Source organism: Mustela nigripes, chromosome 16, assembly GCF_022355385.1.
Source record: "Mustela nigripes isolate SB6536 chromosome 16, MUSNIG.SB6536, whole genome shotgun sequence".
In the NCBI taxonomy this organism is placed as follows: Eukaryota; Metazoa; Chordata; class Mammalia; order Carnivora; family Mustelidae; genus Mustela; species Mustela nigripes.
Window position 1 is genome coordinate 23,013,110 of NC_081572.1, and position 18,357 is coordinate 23,031,466.

The 18,357-nt window shown below is 60.9% G+C and overlaps 1 protein-coding gene across 4 annotated transcripts; it reads left to right on the forward strand.

Moving 5' to 3' along the window:
* The first annotated feature begins 65 nt into the window (after positions 1 to 65).
* Positions 66 to 17,686, forward strand: TBKBP1 (TBK1 binding protein 1). Of its 4 annotated transcripts, none has more exons than XM_059378377.1 (10): positions 66 to 169; positions 2,088 to 2,347; positions 2,733 to 2,855; positions 3,129 to 3,233; positions 4,248 to 4,428; positions 5,023 to 5,198; positions 5,396 to 5,457; positions 14,021 to 14,139; positions 14,413 to 15,140; positions 16,082 to 17,686. In XM_059378377.1, exons 2-10 carry the CDS (start codon positions 2,123 to 2,125, stop codon positions 16,208 to 16,210), a joined length of 1,848 nt encoding a protein of 615 aa, XP_059234360.1. In that variant the 5' UTR covers positions 66 to 169; positions 2,088 to 2,122; the 3' UTR covers positions 16,211 to 17,686. The 4 variants fall into 4 exon arrangements, with proteins under 4 accessions (XP_059234360.1, XP_059234359.1, XP_059234361.1 ...); XM_059378376.1 differs by lacking the exon at positions 66 to 169 and adding an exon at positions 1,479 to 1,714; XM_059378378.1 differs by lacking the exon at positions 66 to 169 and adding an exon at positions 1,479 to 1,714 and having other exon boundaries at positions 5,026 to 5,198.
* The last annotated feature ends 671 nt before the right edge of the window (positions 17,687 to 18,357 follow it).

Genomic DNA, 18,357 nt, shown 5'->3' on the forward strand with positions numbered 1-18,357 from the left:
GGGGGGGGGGGGGGGGGGGGGGGGGGGGGGGGGGGGGGGAGAGACCCGGCGGCGGCGACAGGGCGAGAGCGGAGCGCGGTGCCAGGGGGGTGGGGGCACCGGTGCCCGTCTGGGGAGGGAGCAGGCGGAGGGGGTAAGCTGCGATTACAAGCAGGAACCGGCAGCAGCTGTGAGTCCCCGGCGGGGCTGGGGCGGGGGGAGGGGAGCAGCGCCCGGGGGCCGCTCCCCGGGGTCGCAGGGTGGGCCGGGGGAGGGGGGCGGGAGGTGGGCCGGCAGTTGGCCCGGGCGGGCCGGGGAGGGGAAGGGTCCGGCGCCGGCCGCCCGCGTTCACCACTCCCTTTCCCCCTCCGCCGCCGCTCCTCAGGCCGCACCGCCTCGGGAGCCCCCTTCCCCGGCCCGGTGACTGGCGACTGGGGGCCCGGGGCTCGGCCAGCGGTGGGGGAGGGGGCTGCGTGGTCTCGGCCCCCGAGAGGGGAGGGGCGACAATTTCTGTCCGCCGAACTGAAGGGGTTTAAAGGGCGGCTCTTAAAGGGGCCGCAGTAGGGGCCCGGGGCCGAGGAGGCACCCCCGTCTCCCCATCCGCCCTCCGCGGCTCTCACCCGGGGCCGCTGGGCCGGCGGGGGATGCGGAGGAAAGGAGCGTCTGTCGGGGCGGCCCAGGGGACAGAGCCCCTGCAGGCGGGGCTGGGCCCGAGGTGGCGGGCTGGGGGGCCCGGGGGGCGTGTGGTGAGCGCTGGCGGTCGGAGTTGGGGGGGAGGGGATGCGCCTGGAGAGGAAGGGGTTAAAGGTGGGGCCAGCCCTACAAACACGCGCACACACTCCCTACTCAGACCCGGTCACACGCCTTTCCCTGGCACTTAATGGGGCCTTGGGGCGGGAGGGTGTTGGGCCCCGGGCCTGAACCCTCTCCACTCTAGGCTCCTGCCGCCCGGCTTTGGGAGGTCGAGGACCCCACTGTCTCAACTCACACCGCACGCCGAGCCCCCTCTTCTACGCGCACACACGATCCGGCGCGCGCGCACACACACACACACCTCGGACATTCCCATAGTGCCTCACGTGACACACGGCCCCGAACGTGCCCACCCTTCACACACGCTCACGCACGCGTGCACACACGCGCACACACAAACACACACGGCCTCTGGGCCACTTCCCAGCTCCATCCCTGACCCCCAGCCGCAGCCCTGCAAAGGCACTCATTGACTGTGACACACCTACACTCATTCACAGACACACACACTCCCCCCCACACATGCCAACCACAGACACACATTCATAAACAGGGCCAGGAGAAGTACACACGCACCCCCTCGCCTACTCTCTGGGAGCCCTGAGTCATTCCTGCCCCCTCCCAGGACTCCCCATTTCCCTGTGTGCCTGCACATGGGCAAGGGCGGGCTAGGGAATTCTCTGGCCCTCCCTTCCCAGGGCCGCCCCTCCGGGCTGTGTGTTCCCTCTGACACTCTGGGAGGACTTCCTGTGGGTCCCAGGTCAGGGGCGAGGAGGTCCTGGAGGGTTGCCACAGCCCTGGTGTGAGTGGGGGAGGCACTTCCTTTTCCTGAACTCCGGGATCCTGCAGGAAGAAGCTGGGAAGTTGGGCGGGGGCCCCCGCAGAGGACGTCCTGACAGCGAGGGGCTGACTCTCCCAGCGCACTGGGCCTTAGGGAGGAGCTGGGGTGCCAGAGGCCTGGGATGAGCAGCTTGGCAGAGAGGTACTTGGGGAAGCAGGGCGGGGGGCTGGAGAGGGGCTGAGGAGTGTCAAGGCAGGCCTGGCTGGGTCCTAACTTGGGAAGGCAGCCCTTTCCTGTCCACAGGTCTCCCTGGGTTCTGAAAGGAATTCTTCCCTGCTGCTGGCCTGACTTACTTGTCCCTACTTCTTCCCTGTCCCCCACTCAAGTTTTCAGCTGGTTCCAGCCCCTTCAGCCAAAGGCAGCAGAGAAGAGAAGACAGCCCTTGGGGGGAACGAGGGGTGGGTGCAGCTTCCAAGCTGCCTCTTGGCTGGCAACAGTGTTCCTCAGGCCAGGTCGAGGGGTATCAGGGACAGCCTCCAGGCTGTCCTCTCCACTGTTGCTCCTGCTCTCCCAGGAGGCCCAGTGGGGGCCCAGGCCCAGGCCCTTGCCATGGAGTCCATGTTTGAAGATGACATCAGCATCCTGACCCAAGAGGCACTGGGGCCCAGTGAGGTGTGGCTGGATGCCCCAGGAGACCCCTCGCTTGGTGGGGACATGTGCTCCGCCTCCCACTTTGCCCTCATCACAGCCTATGGGGACATCAAAGAGCGACTGGGAGGCCTGGAGAGGGAGAATGCCACCCTCCGCCGCCGTCTCAAAGTCTACGAGATCAAGGTCAGAACTTGGAAAAGATAGGGGTCTGGCTCTGTGTGTGTTGGGGTGGGGGTTGCTGAGGGGCAGGAACTGGGGATCCCAGGAATCCCAAAGAAGGATCCAGATCCATGCTCTTGGGAACTTGAGGATCTCTTGTGAGGGATGTGGGTGCTCTGGATGGAAGGGTCAGGAAGGGTCAGGAAGGGATCCGGAGGGCCAAAGTGATGGGACCTTGGAGCTAAACAAGATCTGGTTGGTGAGAGATGCCTCCAGGTGGTGTGGGTCGCAGTTGAGCAGGGGGATGGAGTGACCAGGACTTTGAGGCAGGTTGTGGGGGGCCTAAGAGAGGCTGAAGCCTGGGCAGGGAGTTGGGCACCAGCTCTCCTGAACGCCTGCCTGCCCACAGTACCCGCTGATCAATGACTTTGGAGAGGAGCACGGCTTCTCTCTGTATGAAATCAAGGATGGGTCCCTGCTGGAGATGGAGAAGGTCAGCCTGCAGCAGAGGCTCAATCAGTTCCAGCATGAGGTGAGCCCCTTGCTGGCCTCCCAGCCCAGGCTGGGCTCCCTGAGCTCCTTGCTCCAGCAGAATTCCAACACCTCCTGTCCCCCCCCCCCTGCCCCCCGCCTCTGTCTTCTTGATCAGAGATGGCTGCGGTCCTCCCTGGAATGGGCTGCAGCCTCCCCCACCCCTCCACTGGGTGCTGGATGTGATGGGGGAGGCACGGGGAGCTGCTTGGCCCCCACATCAAGGGTAGGCCTGACTGTGGCGTGCCCTCCACTCCCTCCGGGCCCCATCTAGTTGCAGAAGAATAAGGAGCAGGAAGAACAGCTTGGGGAGATGATCCAGGCTTATGAGAAACTTTGCGTGGAGAAGAGCGACCTGGAGACAGAGCTGGGGGAGATGGTGAGGCCCAGGGAGCCGGGGGTGCTTGAGCGTGTGACCCTTGTGGCTTGATGGCGTGTGATCCCACGTGTGTGTGTCTGTAGTGTGGAACCCAGTGGGTTCCTGTGTGTCTTTGAGTGGCTGTCGCCCTTTAGAGTGTAGCTGAGTGTGTCGTACCAGTTGTGAGTGATTCCTGGCACACCCCTGGCCACTCAGTGTCCCCGCCGACGCTGTGTCTCCATGCGTGTGTTTGGGTCTCGGCTGGGTCGACTCTGTGCCTGTGGACCTGTGACTGGAAGGTGGCGTGGGCAAGGGCAGAGGGGATCAGGTCCCCGTGGCTGCTGGGATGAGTCCGGCAAGTGTGTGATTCAGGGGCATGGCCATGCGGGAGTAGGGGGGCTGGCGTCAGAGTCAGGAGACGTGGTTTCTGCCAGCTCCTCCCTGGGTCACGTCACTTAGCCTTGGCCCTCCTCTGGAAAGGGCTCACAAGAACCGCAGTGCTGTGTTGTTGTGGGGCATTTGTGTAAAAATGCTTTGCCTTCATCACTGTAAACACTTAGATGGCCCTTATTGTGTGCCAGGCACTGCTGTGGTCTCTTTAGATATATTTACTGATTTTAATCCTTTGAACAAGTGCACAAGGTAAGCATGGCTGTCCCTGTGTTGGAGATGAGATGGGTGAAGCCCAGAGTGGTTATCCTATAGGCAAAGAGAAGTTGTGACGCTTCTGAGGGGGTGGCTGTGTCTGGACCGATGAGACGGTGTGGTCTGTATGAGTGTCCCGTGTGTTTAGGGCAGGGAAGAGGCCTTAACCCTGACCTTGCACAGGGCAACAGCCAGAAACACCTGCATTGCAGTTACTGAGAGACGGGACCGCACACTCACAGCCACTGAGATTGCAGCTGGGATGTGGGACTTGGGGCCTCAGCTCATTGTGGGGAGGTGGCGTCCCAGACATGTGGGAGTCCTGGGTCTGGGGAGCCCTCAAGGGTTCCCTGGTGCTGGGCAGACCCTTCCCTTTGTGTCTCCTGGCAGCGGGCCCTGGTAGAGACCCACCTGCGGCAGATCTGCGGCCTGGAACAGCAGCTGCGGCAGCAGCAAGGCCTCCGGGACGCCGCCTTCTCTAGCCCCAGCCCCCCGCCCACCCCTGCCCCACCATGTGCCGATCTGGACCTGCACTACTTGGCCCTGCGAGGGGGATCTGGTTTGAGTCACGGTGAGATCTCTGCAACCCCCGATGTCTCTACCCCGAAGTCCCCAAGCCTAACCCCCGTTTCAGCATCACCGGACAGCTCTCCCTTCTGGGATTGGGGGTCAACACCCCATTATAATGTCTTAAATTTCTCCCATAGTTACCCTATCCCTCTTTACCACCTGTTCCCTTACCCAGTTTCTCCCATCCACACTCCCCCCTTACTGCCTGTTTGCCCCAGGTGGCCGCTGCATGCAGTTCCCATATGTGTCAGCAGAGGGCACCTCCACTCAGATCCCCCCACCCCCCAAGGCCTGTCCCAGGTGGTGAGGAGCAGAGGCCAAAGGACTCTGGGAGATTTGAATGTGGCCAGGGAAGTCCTTCATGAGGCCATCTTACTTTGTCCCTGGCTTCCAAGAAGATTAGAAGCAGCAGCTCAGACCGTCCTTCCTCACAGCCTTCAGTAGCGGCTTCTCGGGACACTCGGCCTGTGGCCGGCCCTTTCGGATGTCTCATGCTGCGGGGCTCACCTGTTTCAGTCTCTGCTGGTCTGGGAGTCAGTCAGTGGAGGGTGCCTGGCAGCCAGACCCAGCCTGACATTATCCTCTGTCCTGCCAGCAGGCTGGCTGGGCCCCACAGCCAGTGTGAGTGAGCTGGAGCGGCGGAGGTTGGAAGAGGCTCTGGAGGCTGCCCAGGGCGAGGCCCGGGGGGCTCAGCTTCGGGAGGAGCAGCTCCAGGCTGAGTGCGAGCGGCTGCAGGGGGAGCTGAAGCAGCTACAGGAGAGCCGGGCCCAGGTAAGGGGCAGGGACACTGGAGGCCAGAACCCTGCCCAGAGCTCCATGGAGGCCTGGGGACTGCTGGAAGGAGCCTTTAGAGGCCCAGGACTTTCTTCCTAGGTATAGACTGGCCCTGGGAGTGTTAAGGGGTGTGTGGGGGTTGGGGGGTCTGGGTAAGGTGACCGTTGGCATCTGACCTCAGTCTTCTTCCCTAGGATCTCGCCTCCAACCAGTCAGAGAGGGACATGGCGTGGGTGAAAAGAGTCGGGGATGATCAGTAAGTCGCATCCGAAATCCTCTCCTTCTTTGCCTCTGTGCCCTAGGGGTGGCATTTCCTGGGTCCCCCCCCCCCCTTCGGTTCACTTCTCCTGCTCTGTGTTGCTCGGAGGACCTCTCTTCCAGCATCAGGGTTGCAGGGTTTGGTGTGCTCAAGTGGCTCCACATGCTTCACAGAAAGGAGGTAGCCTTCTAGGATGTCCTTTTTGCTTCTGGCACCCGAGCTCATACCTCCTTGTGGTGTCGGGTTGAGACATCTCAGCAGCTTTGCTGCTCTGTTCTGTGTCCCCTGGTGAGTTCCTGGGCCTCTCTGGGGCCCCATTTTCTGTCCCAGTAAGAGGGCCAGCTAGTTGGGTTAGCTGTCCCCTTCCTGGTGAGGAGGAAGGAGGTGGTCTCTTCCAGGATTTGTGGTGCCTTGTTTCCTGTCTCAGGAGAAAGCTGAGGCTGAGAAGAGGGGCATCCTGGAGTTCTGGGGCAGCAGGGAGGGGAATTAGAACCTGTTCTGCTGGGGTGTCCCTTGGGACTTGCGCTGGGAAGGAAGGGCTGCAGGAAGTAGGGAGGGAGTAGTGGGGAGTCTAGGGCTGGGGGCCTCTGGGGCAGCGTTGGGCAGCAAGGGAGAGGGCGAGCGGCAGCCTGACAGCGGCGAGCCTGACGCTTTTCACATCCGCACCCTGAACTCACCCTCTCCCGCTTTCTGAGAAACAAAGCGCAAACCTCCTTCCGCCTAAGTCTTCTCCCCTGAAACCAGTCGTGTGGCACAGACTCCCTACTTCCATGGGAGGGAAGACCGAGGCCCAGAGAGGGGCAGAGACCCCCTCTCCATCACGCTGTCTACCCAGCGATGGGACCCTAGGGGTCCTCCTTCCAGTGGGCTTCCTTCTCACCTTCCTCCAGGCTTCTGGCCAGTTGGGGATACCCCTCACTTCCCTCTGCACCCTGGGGTGAGGGCCTGGGTGGAGCTGTGATATCTGGGGGGTGAGAACCCAGTTTGTGGGACTGGTGGGTGGGATCCCTCAGCTTGGCTTCTGGTGGGGGGGTGTTAGGTGCGCCCTAGCTTGTGGGTCTGGGCACATGCGAACCCATGCGTACCATCCAGAACACACACACACTTTCTAGAAGCCTAGCTTGCCTCAGGCATTACAGCATAGGGGCCTCTATGGCTCACTGAGTCCCAGCCTCTCTTAGCAGCCCAGCAGTGATGGCTCCCTCCAACTGGGTGCATCCAGGGAGATGACTTTTTGGCAGGGCCAGAATCTGAACAGCCAGGCTGTCAATCCTTCCAGGGATGCTGAGTGCTTTGCTTTACTGGCTTCGGCTCTGCAGCCCCAGGTTTCCGTCCTGGGCTCAGAGGTCAGTCGTTACCGAGAGGTGTGGGAGGAAGGCAGTAAGGATGGGAGGCCGGAGAAGGACTGGCGGGCCGCAAGGGGCCAAGGCTGTGAGTGAGCCAGGAAAGGAGAACTCCCAGAAGGGGCTCGTGGAGGGCGAGGGTCCATGCTGCCCCCGTGGGCAGGACAGCCCCTCCCCTTCCCTTCCCACCCGGGGCACATGCCACCCTAGTCCCTTTGGCCAGAGGAAGCTACGCTTCGCCCAGAGGCTGGCCGGGCCACTCTTACCTGGGGTGACCTCCGGTTCCTCCCCTCTGTCCTAGAAGGTTGGGACTCAGCTTCGGGCGCCTCCTGGATCTCTCACCCCGGAGCCGGCGAGGCTCTGTCTCGCCCAGCCTCATGCTTTTTTTCAAATGGAGCGTCTCTGGACAGCCCCAGCTTGGCAAGAGTTAATTCTCAGAGGAAGTCCTCACTCCCCCGGCAGTTTTATTTTCTTATAAACTCAGCTCCTTTTGGTAATTGCTTCCCGAGGGCTCCCTCCCCTGCCCTCCCACCTGAGGCCTCAGTCACCTGCTCTCAGCCCCCCCCCCCCCCAACTTCTCCCCTTCCTTCCACTTTGTCCAGACCCTCCAGGCTAGTGGGAATTTTGCCTGTGGGGTGTCCCAGAAGAGGAATGCGAGGCTGATTTACCCCCATGCAGGTCTCGTGTGTTCCTGAAAGGCGCTTACCTGTCTCTGTTCGGACACCTCCAGGCCAGCCAGTTTTATTATGGGAGTCCTGACTGTTAAAATAGACCCCCCCATAACTGCCTCTGCTAACCCTACGTGGCCCCCCACTCCCGCCAGTGGGTCTACCCATGCGGAGGAGACAGGCCTTCGAGGCAGCCCTGGCCCCAAGGATTCCCAGTCTTTCTCATCAGAGCCCCCAGCCCACCAGCTGTGCTCAGCGGCAGTGTTCCTCTGAAAGCCGCCTTCCAGACTGGGCCTCTTTGCCACCCTCCAGGTCTGACCTCTGGGCAAGGTTGCCCTGCTGTTTGGTCAGCCCCAGCACTTGGTGGCTGCTGCCCAGGGCACAGGGACAGGTTGTCCCAGAGGAGAGCTGTTGGAGGTCAGTCAAGGGCCAGAGGCAATGATGAGGGAGGTGGAGACCCACCTGCTTCTTAGGAAGCACAGGGAGGTCAGGACCCCAGAGTGTCTCAGCTGGGGGGGGGGGGCAGCGGTTTGTGGAACCCATAGACCCCTCCCCTCGAAGCCCAGTTCAGAGTGTGGCCTTTCTGAGGGTGTGGCTAGTGCTGAGGGTGGAGGGGAAATTGTGGAGTGGGGGGTTCCTTGAGGGGGCTGAGGGCTTGGGTGGGCAGGCTCAGTGAAGGGAGTGAGGGTGCAGTGAGAGAGGGGAGCCCCCCGTGAGAAAATGGGGGCTCAGTATGAGTGATGAGGAAGAGAACCATAGGGCTTGCTTTTTTCCCAACGTGGGGGGCTCAGTGTTGCAGCCCTGGCCCTTTTCCGCCCCCCTCCCCACACCCCTCTCTCCGCCCACAAGCCTCTGCGTGGGCTGCGGTTAGTGGTGGGGGAGAAGTGTGAACTCAGAGAGAGAGGATGGAAACTCTGCACAGAGGTCAAGGGCAGTGTGGGGTGGGTCAGGACGGAAGTCGGAGACCCCCGTGTACCCTGAACTGAGCCTCATGCCCCAGAACCAGCAGGCCCAGGGCCTCCCCCTTCACGCTTCTCACCCTCCCTACTTCCTTTCTTTCAAATCTCCTCCAGCCATGGCAGGGGCACTCACAGGAATTAACCCTGAGCACTTGCAGCCTTGGGAGTCCCCGAGTGGGGGGAGCAGCTCTGAAGTCGGTGCCCAGCACTCCCACCTCATTGTGGTCTAAGGGACCGGCGGGGTGGGAGGTGGTGGTCTTTGAATCTGTCTCTGACTCTTTCCTTGCCAGGAAGGCAGAGAGCAGCTCTGTCTCCCTAGATGGGAAATTGCACATCCTCCCATCATTCCTAAACCAAGGTCAGTGAGCTGGATGGTGTCTCCAAGAAAGGATCAGCATGAGGTTCTTTCTTTCTCGACCCATCTCCTGGGCACTCCTGGGCCTTCGTCCAGGCCACACACTGTGTGAGACCGTTTACCTGCAGACTCTTGTTCTCACCAAAGATACGGCAAAGGTCTTGTCCCCTTTCTACTGTGGAGCAAAGAAGTTTAGTGACTGGCGAAGTTAAGTGACAAGTTAAGTGTGAATACCCAGCGGGTCCTGAGCCGGTGGGGCGATGGTCTCTCTGGTGGTTGTCTGGTTTGGGTTCTTCCTCAGGTGGGCGGCTCTGCTGTGAGGGATGATCGGATAATTTGTTGCGGTAACCAGGTCAGGGTTGCAAGTAAAAAATCTCAATATGTGAACACTTCAGAAACCCTCACCATTCTGCGGGGGCCACTCGGGGGAACCAGGACAGCCCTGGGCACACTGGCATGCGTGGCTACCCACCCATACAGGAGTACTGGTTCCCAGCCCTGGCATCAGCTGCTCAATGTGGCCGTCTCCAAGGAGGCCTTCCAGATGCAGCCAGCGTCTAGCTGTGCTGGGAGCCCGGCAGGGCTGCCATGAGGAGCCAGGCTCTGTGGACCGCAAGTCATAGCTGGTCGAGGAGAGTGAAGGGGCTCAAGGCGCTTGAAAGGAAGTGGTAGAGCACTGGGTTGTTGCAAAGTGACTTCCTCCTCCCCCCGGCCCGCAGCCTCAAGTCCGCTCCACGGCCCGGTGCCTGTGGTTCCCTCCCCGAGGGCCGGGCGGGAAGACTGATGCTGGGTGTGCCCGTGGGTGGTGGAAAGTTTGGTCCCTCAATTCCCCCACAAGGGTGAGGGGGCTAAGGGCAGCTGGGGGCAGCTCTGGGCAGAGATGGAAGGGCCGGGAATGCTGGCTTTTGGTTTTTCCTCCTGATTCTGAGTCAGCTGCTGATTTGACCAGCTGTCTGATCCTGACCCCAATCCTACCCTAATACTACTGATCGTGTCCCCGGTTTTAACCCTACCCCTCCTCCTGACCCCAACTGTGTCCACAATCCTGATGGAAAATGAGCTGTCAACCCCAGCCCTAATGTGACCCTGACCCCATCCTTAATCCCGACCTTATGTCCATCCCTAGTTCCAGTGCCATAGTGCAGCGCTGGTTGTCCCTGTGACCCGTTCCTGTGACCTGGCCCAGGGTGGGCCCCCAGTGAGCTTCCCTGGGGAAGGTGCATCAGAGTCCGTGTACCTCCCAGCTGGTTTGAGGTAGAAAGAGCCCCTTTACGGAGGAGGAGGAGGAGGCTGCAGTCCCTGACCTTCCTCCTCTCAGTTGCTTTATCAGTCGCAGTGAAGATTATTGCTTCCAGATGGAATTTTGAGATCTCCGGACTTATTCGTGGAAAGAATGAATGGGAGGATAAGTCAATGAAGGGTGGAAAGATTTGCAGCGGAGGGAGTCCTCCTTCCTGCCAGCTCTGCCGTTTGCACTCTGGCTCCCCCGAAGGTGCCAGCTCAGCGGGCTGAGGAGCCAAGAGCAGGTTTGAGTCCCTGCTCTGTGCCACTGCTGCTCTGTGACCTTGAGCCAGCTTCTTAACAGCTCTCATCTTCCACGTATGTCTTGCACCTTCCTCTCCCCTCCCAGGGCAGGGTCGGTGATGCTCCGGCTACTGCAGAGCTCCCCAGCCTCCTCCTGCTCCTCTTTCCCTTCTGCCCCTCCCCCCAGCTCCCTGCTTTCCTGCTCCTCTTGGAAGGCGGTATATAGCTTAGTGGTCAGCAGCCTGGACCTTAGAGTCTGGGGAACCAGAGCTCCATTTCAGCACCTGCCCTGCTCCTCGGCTTGAGGACTCTGTAAGCCTTGGTTGTGTCATCTGTAGCACTGAGAGAGGAGTAGCCATGTGATGGGGTTGCTCTGGGGATTCAGGAACGTTCTTTAGCATCATGCCCGGCCCCATGGTAACCCCTCATCCATTCTTTTCAACCTGGGGTCCATCCCAGGTTCTGAGAGATGCAGACAGAACTTTCCCCCATAACTTTTTTTTTTTTTTAAGATTTTATTTACTTATTGGACGCAGAGAGACACACAGAGAGAGGGAACACAGCAGAGGGAGCGGGAGAGGGAGAAGCAGGCTCCCCACAGAGCAGGGAACCCGATGCGGGGCTCCATCCCAGGACCCTGGGATCACGACCTGAGCCGGAGGCAGACGCTTAATGACTGAGCCCCCCAGGCGCCCCTTTATCCCATAATTTAAGCCATAAAGAAGTTGCCCAGAGCAGCCATCTGCTGCGTTTACCTGACCCGTGCTTCCCAGACTGTTGCGTCGTGGGAACTACCATTCAGGTGTGGGCAGGGAAGCCAGGAAACGGAAGGTGTGTTCAGGTGCACGTGTGCAAGCCTTGGTTGTGTTGTGAAGTTGAGATTTTTTTCCACTGAATTGGCAGTGTGTTCTAATGTGAGTCATTCAGTTGTCAGCATCTTTGGCTGCCTGGGGCCTGTGCATCTTGAGGTGGGAAGAGAGGCTTGATGTAAGGGGCGGCCCGAAAGGGCCTAGGACATCAGATCAGGCCCCAGCACCTCGCCCGGGGTCTCAGAGGTCTTGTGAGGCCGCCTGGGGCTGTAGGACATTCATACTCATGGGCCTCCCCAAGTTCCCCCCTTCCCTGCACCTGGTCAGAGCTGGGGTGTTCTGGACTAGGGGCTTCCGTTTTCTGCTGGCCCATCTGTTTTTCCGTGAGGAGGGTGCCAGGAGCAGGGCGCTGGAAACTGGGGTAGCTCCTGACAAGGAGAGGAAGGCAAGTAGGGAAAAGATAGGGGCCTGGGAACTGAGTGTGGCAGGTGAGATCTCCAAGCCGGGGTGTGAAGGCGACGACCTGTATCTGTCACCTGAGATACGGCCGTGAAGGCGGATGGGGAGCGAGACTAGCAGCTGCTCCCTGCTCTGTCAGAGGGGGACGCTCCATCCGTGCCCTGCTCAGAGCCCCCTCCTGCTCCTGCCACAGAGCCGTCAGCGGGAGCCTCCAAAACCCCCAGTCTGATGGGGGAGACCTCACTCCTGCACTCAGAGGGAAGAGGGGAGCTGTCACTGGGGAGTCCTCAATTAAATATGGGACACCCAGGCTGGACCTTCCGGTCTGTTGGGAGAGAGGCCATTTCTTCCCACAGACCCCTGAGATGAAGGTCGGGGAACACAGGACACATCACGTAAGGCCTGAGACAGGGTAGAATTGAGGTTCCAGCACCTCAGCCAGGGCTCCCCGAAGGACTCCCTCCTCTTTGCTCCCCTCTATCCCTGTGCACCCTCAAATGGGTAGTGGGCACTCTCTCTCCCTAGGAAGTGGGCTTGTCCCCCAGAATCCAGCCTCTTGGCAATAATTTGGCTTTGGCCCAGATGGGTTAAAAGTAATTTTGTCATGGGAGGGGCATCTGGCTCCCCCATCACCCAGCTAGCCCCAGGATTAGCGAGAGAGAACCAGCCGGTGAGCAGTGAGCATAGAGTGAAGCTCAGTCATCATCTGCCCTCTTTGCACCTCGGCTTTTCCTGCCCTCTGAAGCCCTAACCTCAAGACTTCCCCTTCTCTCCTCTAGGGTCAGACACACACACATATGTGCGTACACACACACACACACACACACACTCACACCGTTCCTCACAGTCAAGTGGCCTCACTCCTGTCTTCACTCCCTCCCCTCTACAGGGATCCTCTCTGCCATGACCATGACCTTGGGATGGGCACAGGGCCTCAGGGCCTGAAGACACCCCTCCCCAACCTTATTCATGCCCAGCACCTTACAGATCCTAGAGCAAGAGGGCTTCCCCTGAGAGCAGATGGACCTGAAGTGGCTGAGCCTCTCTCTGCCACCTCCCTTCAGCTCCAACTTCCGGGAAGCTCCACAGTCCCTTCTGGACTTGGGAAGGGGGTGGGGACATCTAAGGAAACCAACCCCCCCCCCCCCCCCCCACCGCGCCTCCCAGGCTCCTGCCTCCCAGGCTGTGTCCAAGCCCGAACAGAGATGAAAGCAGTGACCCAAGGCAACCGCAGAGCCGCCTGTGAGGTCAGGAAGGGCTCCCTGGAGGGGTGCAGCCCAGGCTGGGAGAGGGGAGGGGCAGTGTGAGAGAGAGAACCTTCCGCGGGGCTGGGTCAAAGTGACCCAAAGAGAAAGGAAGAGAAAAGGAAGTGGGTGAAGTCTTTGCTAAGTTCAGAGCCCTTCCAGCTCCATGCAGGTGGGTGCCTAGGAGGAAGTGGGAGGAAGAAAGGGAAGAAGAAAGGCAAATGGATGGGGAGGCTCAATTCATTCTTCACTTCCGGAACATCTCCTGGGGGCCAGGCCTGGACAGGGTGCTGGGAATAGAAATACAGCAACACAATCCTCCCTTTTGAAGAACTCCCCGTGCAGTTCCAGAGCAAGGCGACTTCTGCTGAGTGTGTCTCATGGGTGGCGCCCTCTGGGGGTGTGTGGTGCAGGACAGCTGTTTCCACAGCTGCCCCTGGAAAGGGCTCCCTGGAGATCCCAGGAGGTGCGGGACTGGAAGCTCAGGGGCAGCGCTGAGGTGGAAGGAGGGCAGTGGACATGGCACTTGGCCGACCCGGGTTCCAGTTTATCAGTTGGCTCCTCTGGCAAGCCAGGAGGCCGCGTCCTCACCTACAAAACTGTACAGCACTGGTCCCCAGTCCTACAAAGGGGGAGGCCTCCCCGTGAACCCCTGCCCCCAACACACAGGTTGTACTTATGCTTTTATTAATCACTCTTAGAGAAAACTCACACATAGAGAAAACTTTCAACTCAGGGCCGTTTTTTTGATGAATCTGTTTTATTTGTCACCGCAGCTTCTGCTCAGCTTAGAAAAACATTCGCACACACCTGTATCAGATGTGCTCAGGCCGTAGACAGTGCTTGGTGAACACATGGATTTAGGGATCCCTTGGCGTCACTGAGCTCCCCAGCCCAAGCCCCTAGTCGGGGAGCCACTGCCCTAGCCCCAGGTAAGGCTCACTGGGAAGAGAGGGAGGCTCCTTGGAAGAGGTGGTGTTTGAGGTAGACCTTAAAGCCCAAGAGCATTTATGCAGCTGGGGTACGAGGGCCCTGGAGGGAAGGGAGAGCCAGCGGCTGGGCACGGGCAGTTCTCTGTCCACAGCTGTGACCCTAAACCTGCTAACCTCCTCCTCACTCCATGCCCTCTGACCTCAGGGTCAGGAGCAGGCTGGAGTCAAGCCTTGTCTTGGGGGGGTGGTGGCTGGGGTGTCCTTTAGGGTGAACTTGGCTTTGGCTTACACGGAGCTGACAGAGGAGCTGGGCCGGCTCCGGGAGTTGAGTGCCCTGCAGGGGAGGATCCTGAGGACGCTGCTGCAGGAGCAGGCCCGGAGTGGCGGTGAGATGGGTCCTGGAAGCTGGGTCCGCAGGGAGGCGGGAGGGCAGCTTTGGCGGCTCCCGTCCTGCGTCCTGGGGCCACGGTTGCCTTGCTTTTCCCCGCTGGGTCTTGCCTCCCCCCGTTGCGAGGAGAGCTGGGGGGCCGCCGTGGCCCCCCCCCCCCACGCCCCGCCGGCCCCCCCCCCCCCCCCCCCCCCCCCCCCCCCCCCCCCCGTTCCGAAGCCCTCTCTCACCCACCCCGTCCTTCCTTCTCCTTCTCCTGCTTCTCTTCCAGGCCAAAGACACTCGCCGCTGTCGCAGCGCCACTCCCCGGCCCCCCAGTGCCCCTCACCGTCCCCGCCCGCCCGGGCGGCTCCCCCTGGACCCCCGTGCCAGTCCCCCGCCCCCCAGCGGCGCTCTCCTGGGCCCCCGTGCCCCTCGCCCCAGCAGCGCCGCTCGCCGGCCTCGCCCTCCTGCCCGTCGCCCGTCCCGCAGCGCCGCTCGCCGGTGCCTCCGCCGCCGCCGTGCCAGTCCCCCAGCCCGCAGCGCCGCTCCCCGGGGCCCCCCGCCTGCCCGGCCCCGCAGCCCCGGCCCCCACCGCCCCCGCCGCCAGGCGAGAGGACGGCGGCCGAGCGCGCCTACGCCAAGCCGCCCAGCCACCACGTGAAGGCCGGCTTCCAGGGCCGCCGCAGCTACTCGGAGATGGCCGAGAGCGCGGGCTACGCGGGCGCCTCCCCGCCCTGGCTGCAGGCGGAGGCGGCCACGCTGCCCAAGCCGCGGGCCTACGGCGGCGAGCTCTATGGGCCCGGCCGGCCGCTCAGCCCGCGGCGCGCCTTCGACGGCCTCCGGCTGCGCTTTGAGAAGCAGCCGTCGGAGGAGGAGGAGTGGGCCGTGCCCACCAGCCCGCCCAGCCCCGAAGCGGGCGCCATCCGCTGCGCCTCGTTCTGCGCGGGCTTCCCCATCCCAGAGTCGCCTGCTGCCTATGCCCACGCGGAGCACGCACAGTCTTGGCCGTCCATCAACGTGAGTGGGGGCCCGCAGGCTGGGAGGGTGGTGGTAGGCTCCCACCCTGGGCACCGGCCCCCCTGCCTCCCTGGACTGCTCCCGCCCTTCACTTCTCTCTCTCCGCCTTTGGCTTGCATGGACCCTGGCGGCCCCTGACGGCTGGCTGGGGCGCGTCCATTGCCGAGGTTAAGGGCCTGGCTTGAGAGTGACAGCCTGGGATTGATTCCAGAGCTCAGCGCTTAGCCGCCAGGAGACCTCGGACAAGCTACTTATCCTCTCTGATCCTCAGTTTTCTTATCTAATTCCGTTAGAGGGTTCCCGAGAGGGAGGCAGGGAGCCTAAAGCCTTCTGTTGCGACACTAGTGGTGGGGGCCGTGATGACCGCTGCAGGTCTCCGCCCACACGAGGGTCGGGCCTGCGCATCCAGTGCCCCCCATCTGGCCTCAGAGCCCCTGCTCTTTACCGGTTGTCCTAGAAGGCAGCCTGTCTTAGGGCTCTAGCATTTCACTGAAATAATGAGTTTCCTGAATGTCAGAGCCAACCCTTGCCACCTGGAAGGACCAAAATATATTCCAAAGCCAGAAAGAAAATTATTTTGGGGTTGTACATTGTTTGGGATTATCCATTGCTTTGAATTATGTGGGAACCGTGTCTTAGTCACTCTGGGGGCATGTCTGGGTCTCGGCTTCTGCATTATGCCTCATTACTGCATATACCCTGGCAGGCTGAGCATACAGGTCTCCTGGGGTCCTATGCCCTGGGTTGGGGCAGTGGATGCTAAACCGGTGGAAGGTGGGCAGGGAGGGCAGGGGAGGAGGGATGGTGCTTACAAGGAGTAACCAGGCCTTCTCTGCGTGTTACAGTCCTCTCTACCCTGGGTCTCAGGAAAGGGCAGGCTGGGCTGTGGGGACCATGAGAGAGGGTTGGGGACCTTACCTGACTCCCCTCTCTTTCCACAGCTTCTCATGGAGACAGTGGGCTCTGATATCCGCAGCTGCCCCCTCTGCCAACTAGGTTTCCCTGTTGGGTACCCGGATGATGCCCTCATCAAACACATTGACTCCCACCTGGAGAACAGCAAGATCTAGGGTGCCTCCCCACCCACTGGCTGTTTCTCCATCTTCTCTCATCACCCCCAAACACTCACTCACTTTGAATGCTGCATGAATCTCGTGGGGGGCCCCTGCCCCTTGCGACCCCCAGATACCTCCACTAGCTACCGAGTCAACGTGTGTGCCGTCTTCCCTGGTCTAGGCACCACTCAGCCCTGGCTCTTTCCGAAAGGCCAGCCGAAGCTCTCCCCAGCTCCCTGGTTTCTGCCAGGGGGTTGGGGGTGAGGATCTGGGCTGGGATGGGGAGGGGCATCCCCCGCCCAGCCTCTCCCTCTGCCCTTCTGTTCTCAAGACAGGGTTGGATCCAAGGAAGTGTCTAGTGCTTGGGCCTGGGGGAGGGGGAAGGTATCAGAGGATTCTGGGAGCTCCCCTAGCTTCTCCCCAGATGTCCATCTTTCTCAGGCTGTGCTCTGTCCAGGGAGCACCTCTTGGTGGGGTCCCAGAGCCTGCCTTGCACAATGATACTGGTTCCTCCATCCCATAGCCAGCTCTGGGCTCTGGGCTCTTGGCATGGTCCCCCCCACCGCCTTAGGGGAAGGAGGCATCTCATTTCTTGCCATTCCCTGCGGCCAGTCTTGTTCTCCTCTGCCCCCCTGGGGGTGAGAGAGGAGAGGGAGGACCCTGCAGGACTGGGAGGATTCAGCCTAAAGAGGCTGCCCTGAGGGCAGGGGGAGGGGTGAGGGGGACACCCTGCACCATGACCCCCAGGCCAGGGGAGTGTCTGTGCTAGCCTCCCAGGCCCCTGCAACCCCCCCAGAGCCCCTCGCACCAAGACACAGATGGTTAAGACAGATGCTCCCCTCCACCCTTACACTACTCGAGTCCCTGACCACACAGGTGCCCTGGAGCCTGTGTGCGACTCGGCCTCTGTTAGCTGGGTGGGTGTCATCAGCCCTGCCTCCCAGGCCAGAAGCTGCGGCTGGGCCCAGGGTGCTGTTGGAGATCAACTTCAAAAGAGCTAACCCCCTTCCCATACCCAGCGACCCACATTCCCTCTGTGAAATCTACCTCAGAGTTGTACCCTCAGAAGGATGGGTAAGCAGGAGGCCAGGGGGTCCCTAGGGCTGAGGTGGGGAGCTTCCTAAGGCAAGAGCCTGCTGCCCCACGATGAATCCAACTCCCCCCCCACCGCTCCCCGCTGCGAGCCTCTCCCAGGTCTTAGCCCAGGGCTGGTGGCAGTGGGCGCTACCTGTCAGTGCATGCCCCATTCTGATCCAACACTTCCAGCCGCCCCCCCACCTCCTCACACCCCTCTCCTCCCCCTCAGTGCAGGGGAGTGAAGAGGTGTGTCAGGCAGGAAGGGACCAAGGACTCCAGAGACACATGGCACTGTACCTTGAGGGTTCCCGTGGGGAGGAGAAATGGAGAAGGGGGCCTGGAGAGGGAGGTGGGGGCCCCTGAGCTCTCTGAACAAGTTGAAAGTCCAAATAAAACTTACCTGTTCCATCTGCTCTTGGTCTGTGCTGTCCCTGGCTGGGGCGGGGAGAAAAGCCTGGGTAGCAGGAGGTTTTGCAGACTGTCTCGAGGAACCGCAACCATGCAGGGTTGCACTGGACAACGGGATGCGTGGGGCATCGGTGTTTTAGGGTGATTCTGGAGACATGCATATGGAGGTGGGCACAGTTGACTTGTGACATGGAGTTTATTTAAACTGCTTCTTTCTAAAAGATTTTATTTATTTGTTTCAGACAGAGAGAGAGCACAAGCAGGGGGAGGAGCAGAGGGAGAGGGAGCTGGAGGGAGGGCTGGATCCCGGGACTTTGGGATCATGACCTGAGCCAAAGGAGGATGCTACACCCCCTGAGCCATCCAGGCACCCCAGTAGAGGATGTCTTTGTGACAAAGCAGCCAGCCTAGCCCTGAGCAGGTGTTGGGAACTCTTGAATTTTCCCTCCCAGCAGGTGGACGTTCCAAAGCCTTGGGGGTTTGGGACCCGCTATGTCTTCACCTAGTGATTTCTGCATCCCAGGAACCAGGCTTGGCCTCAAAAAGGAAGGACCCATGTTCCACATCCTTATGGTTCTGAGAGTGGGGGAGGGGCTGGGCTCCAGGCTCAGCAGCTGCCTTGAAAGCCCCACAACGGGGGCTGTCAAAGCCAGGTCATAATCCTGTGACTTTCTGTC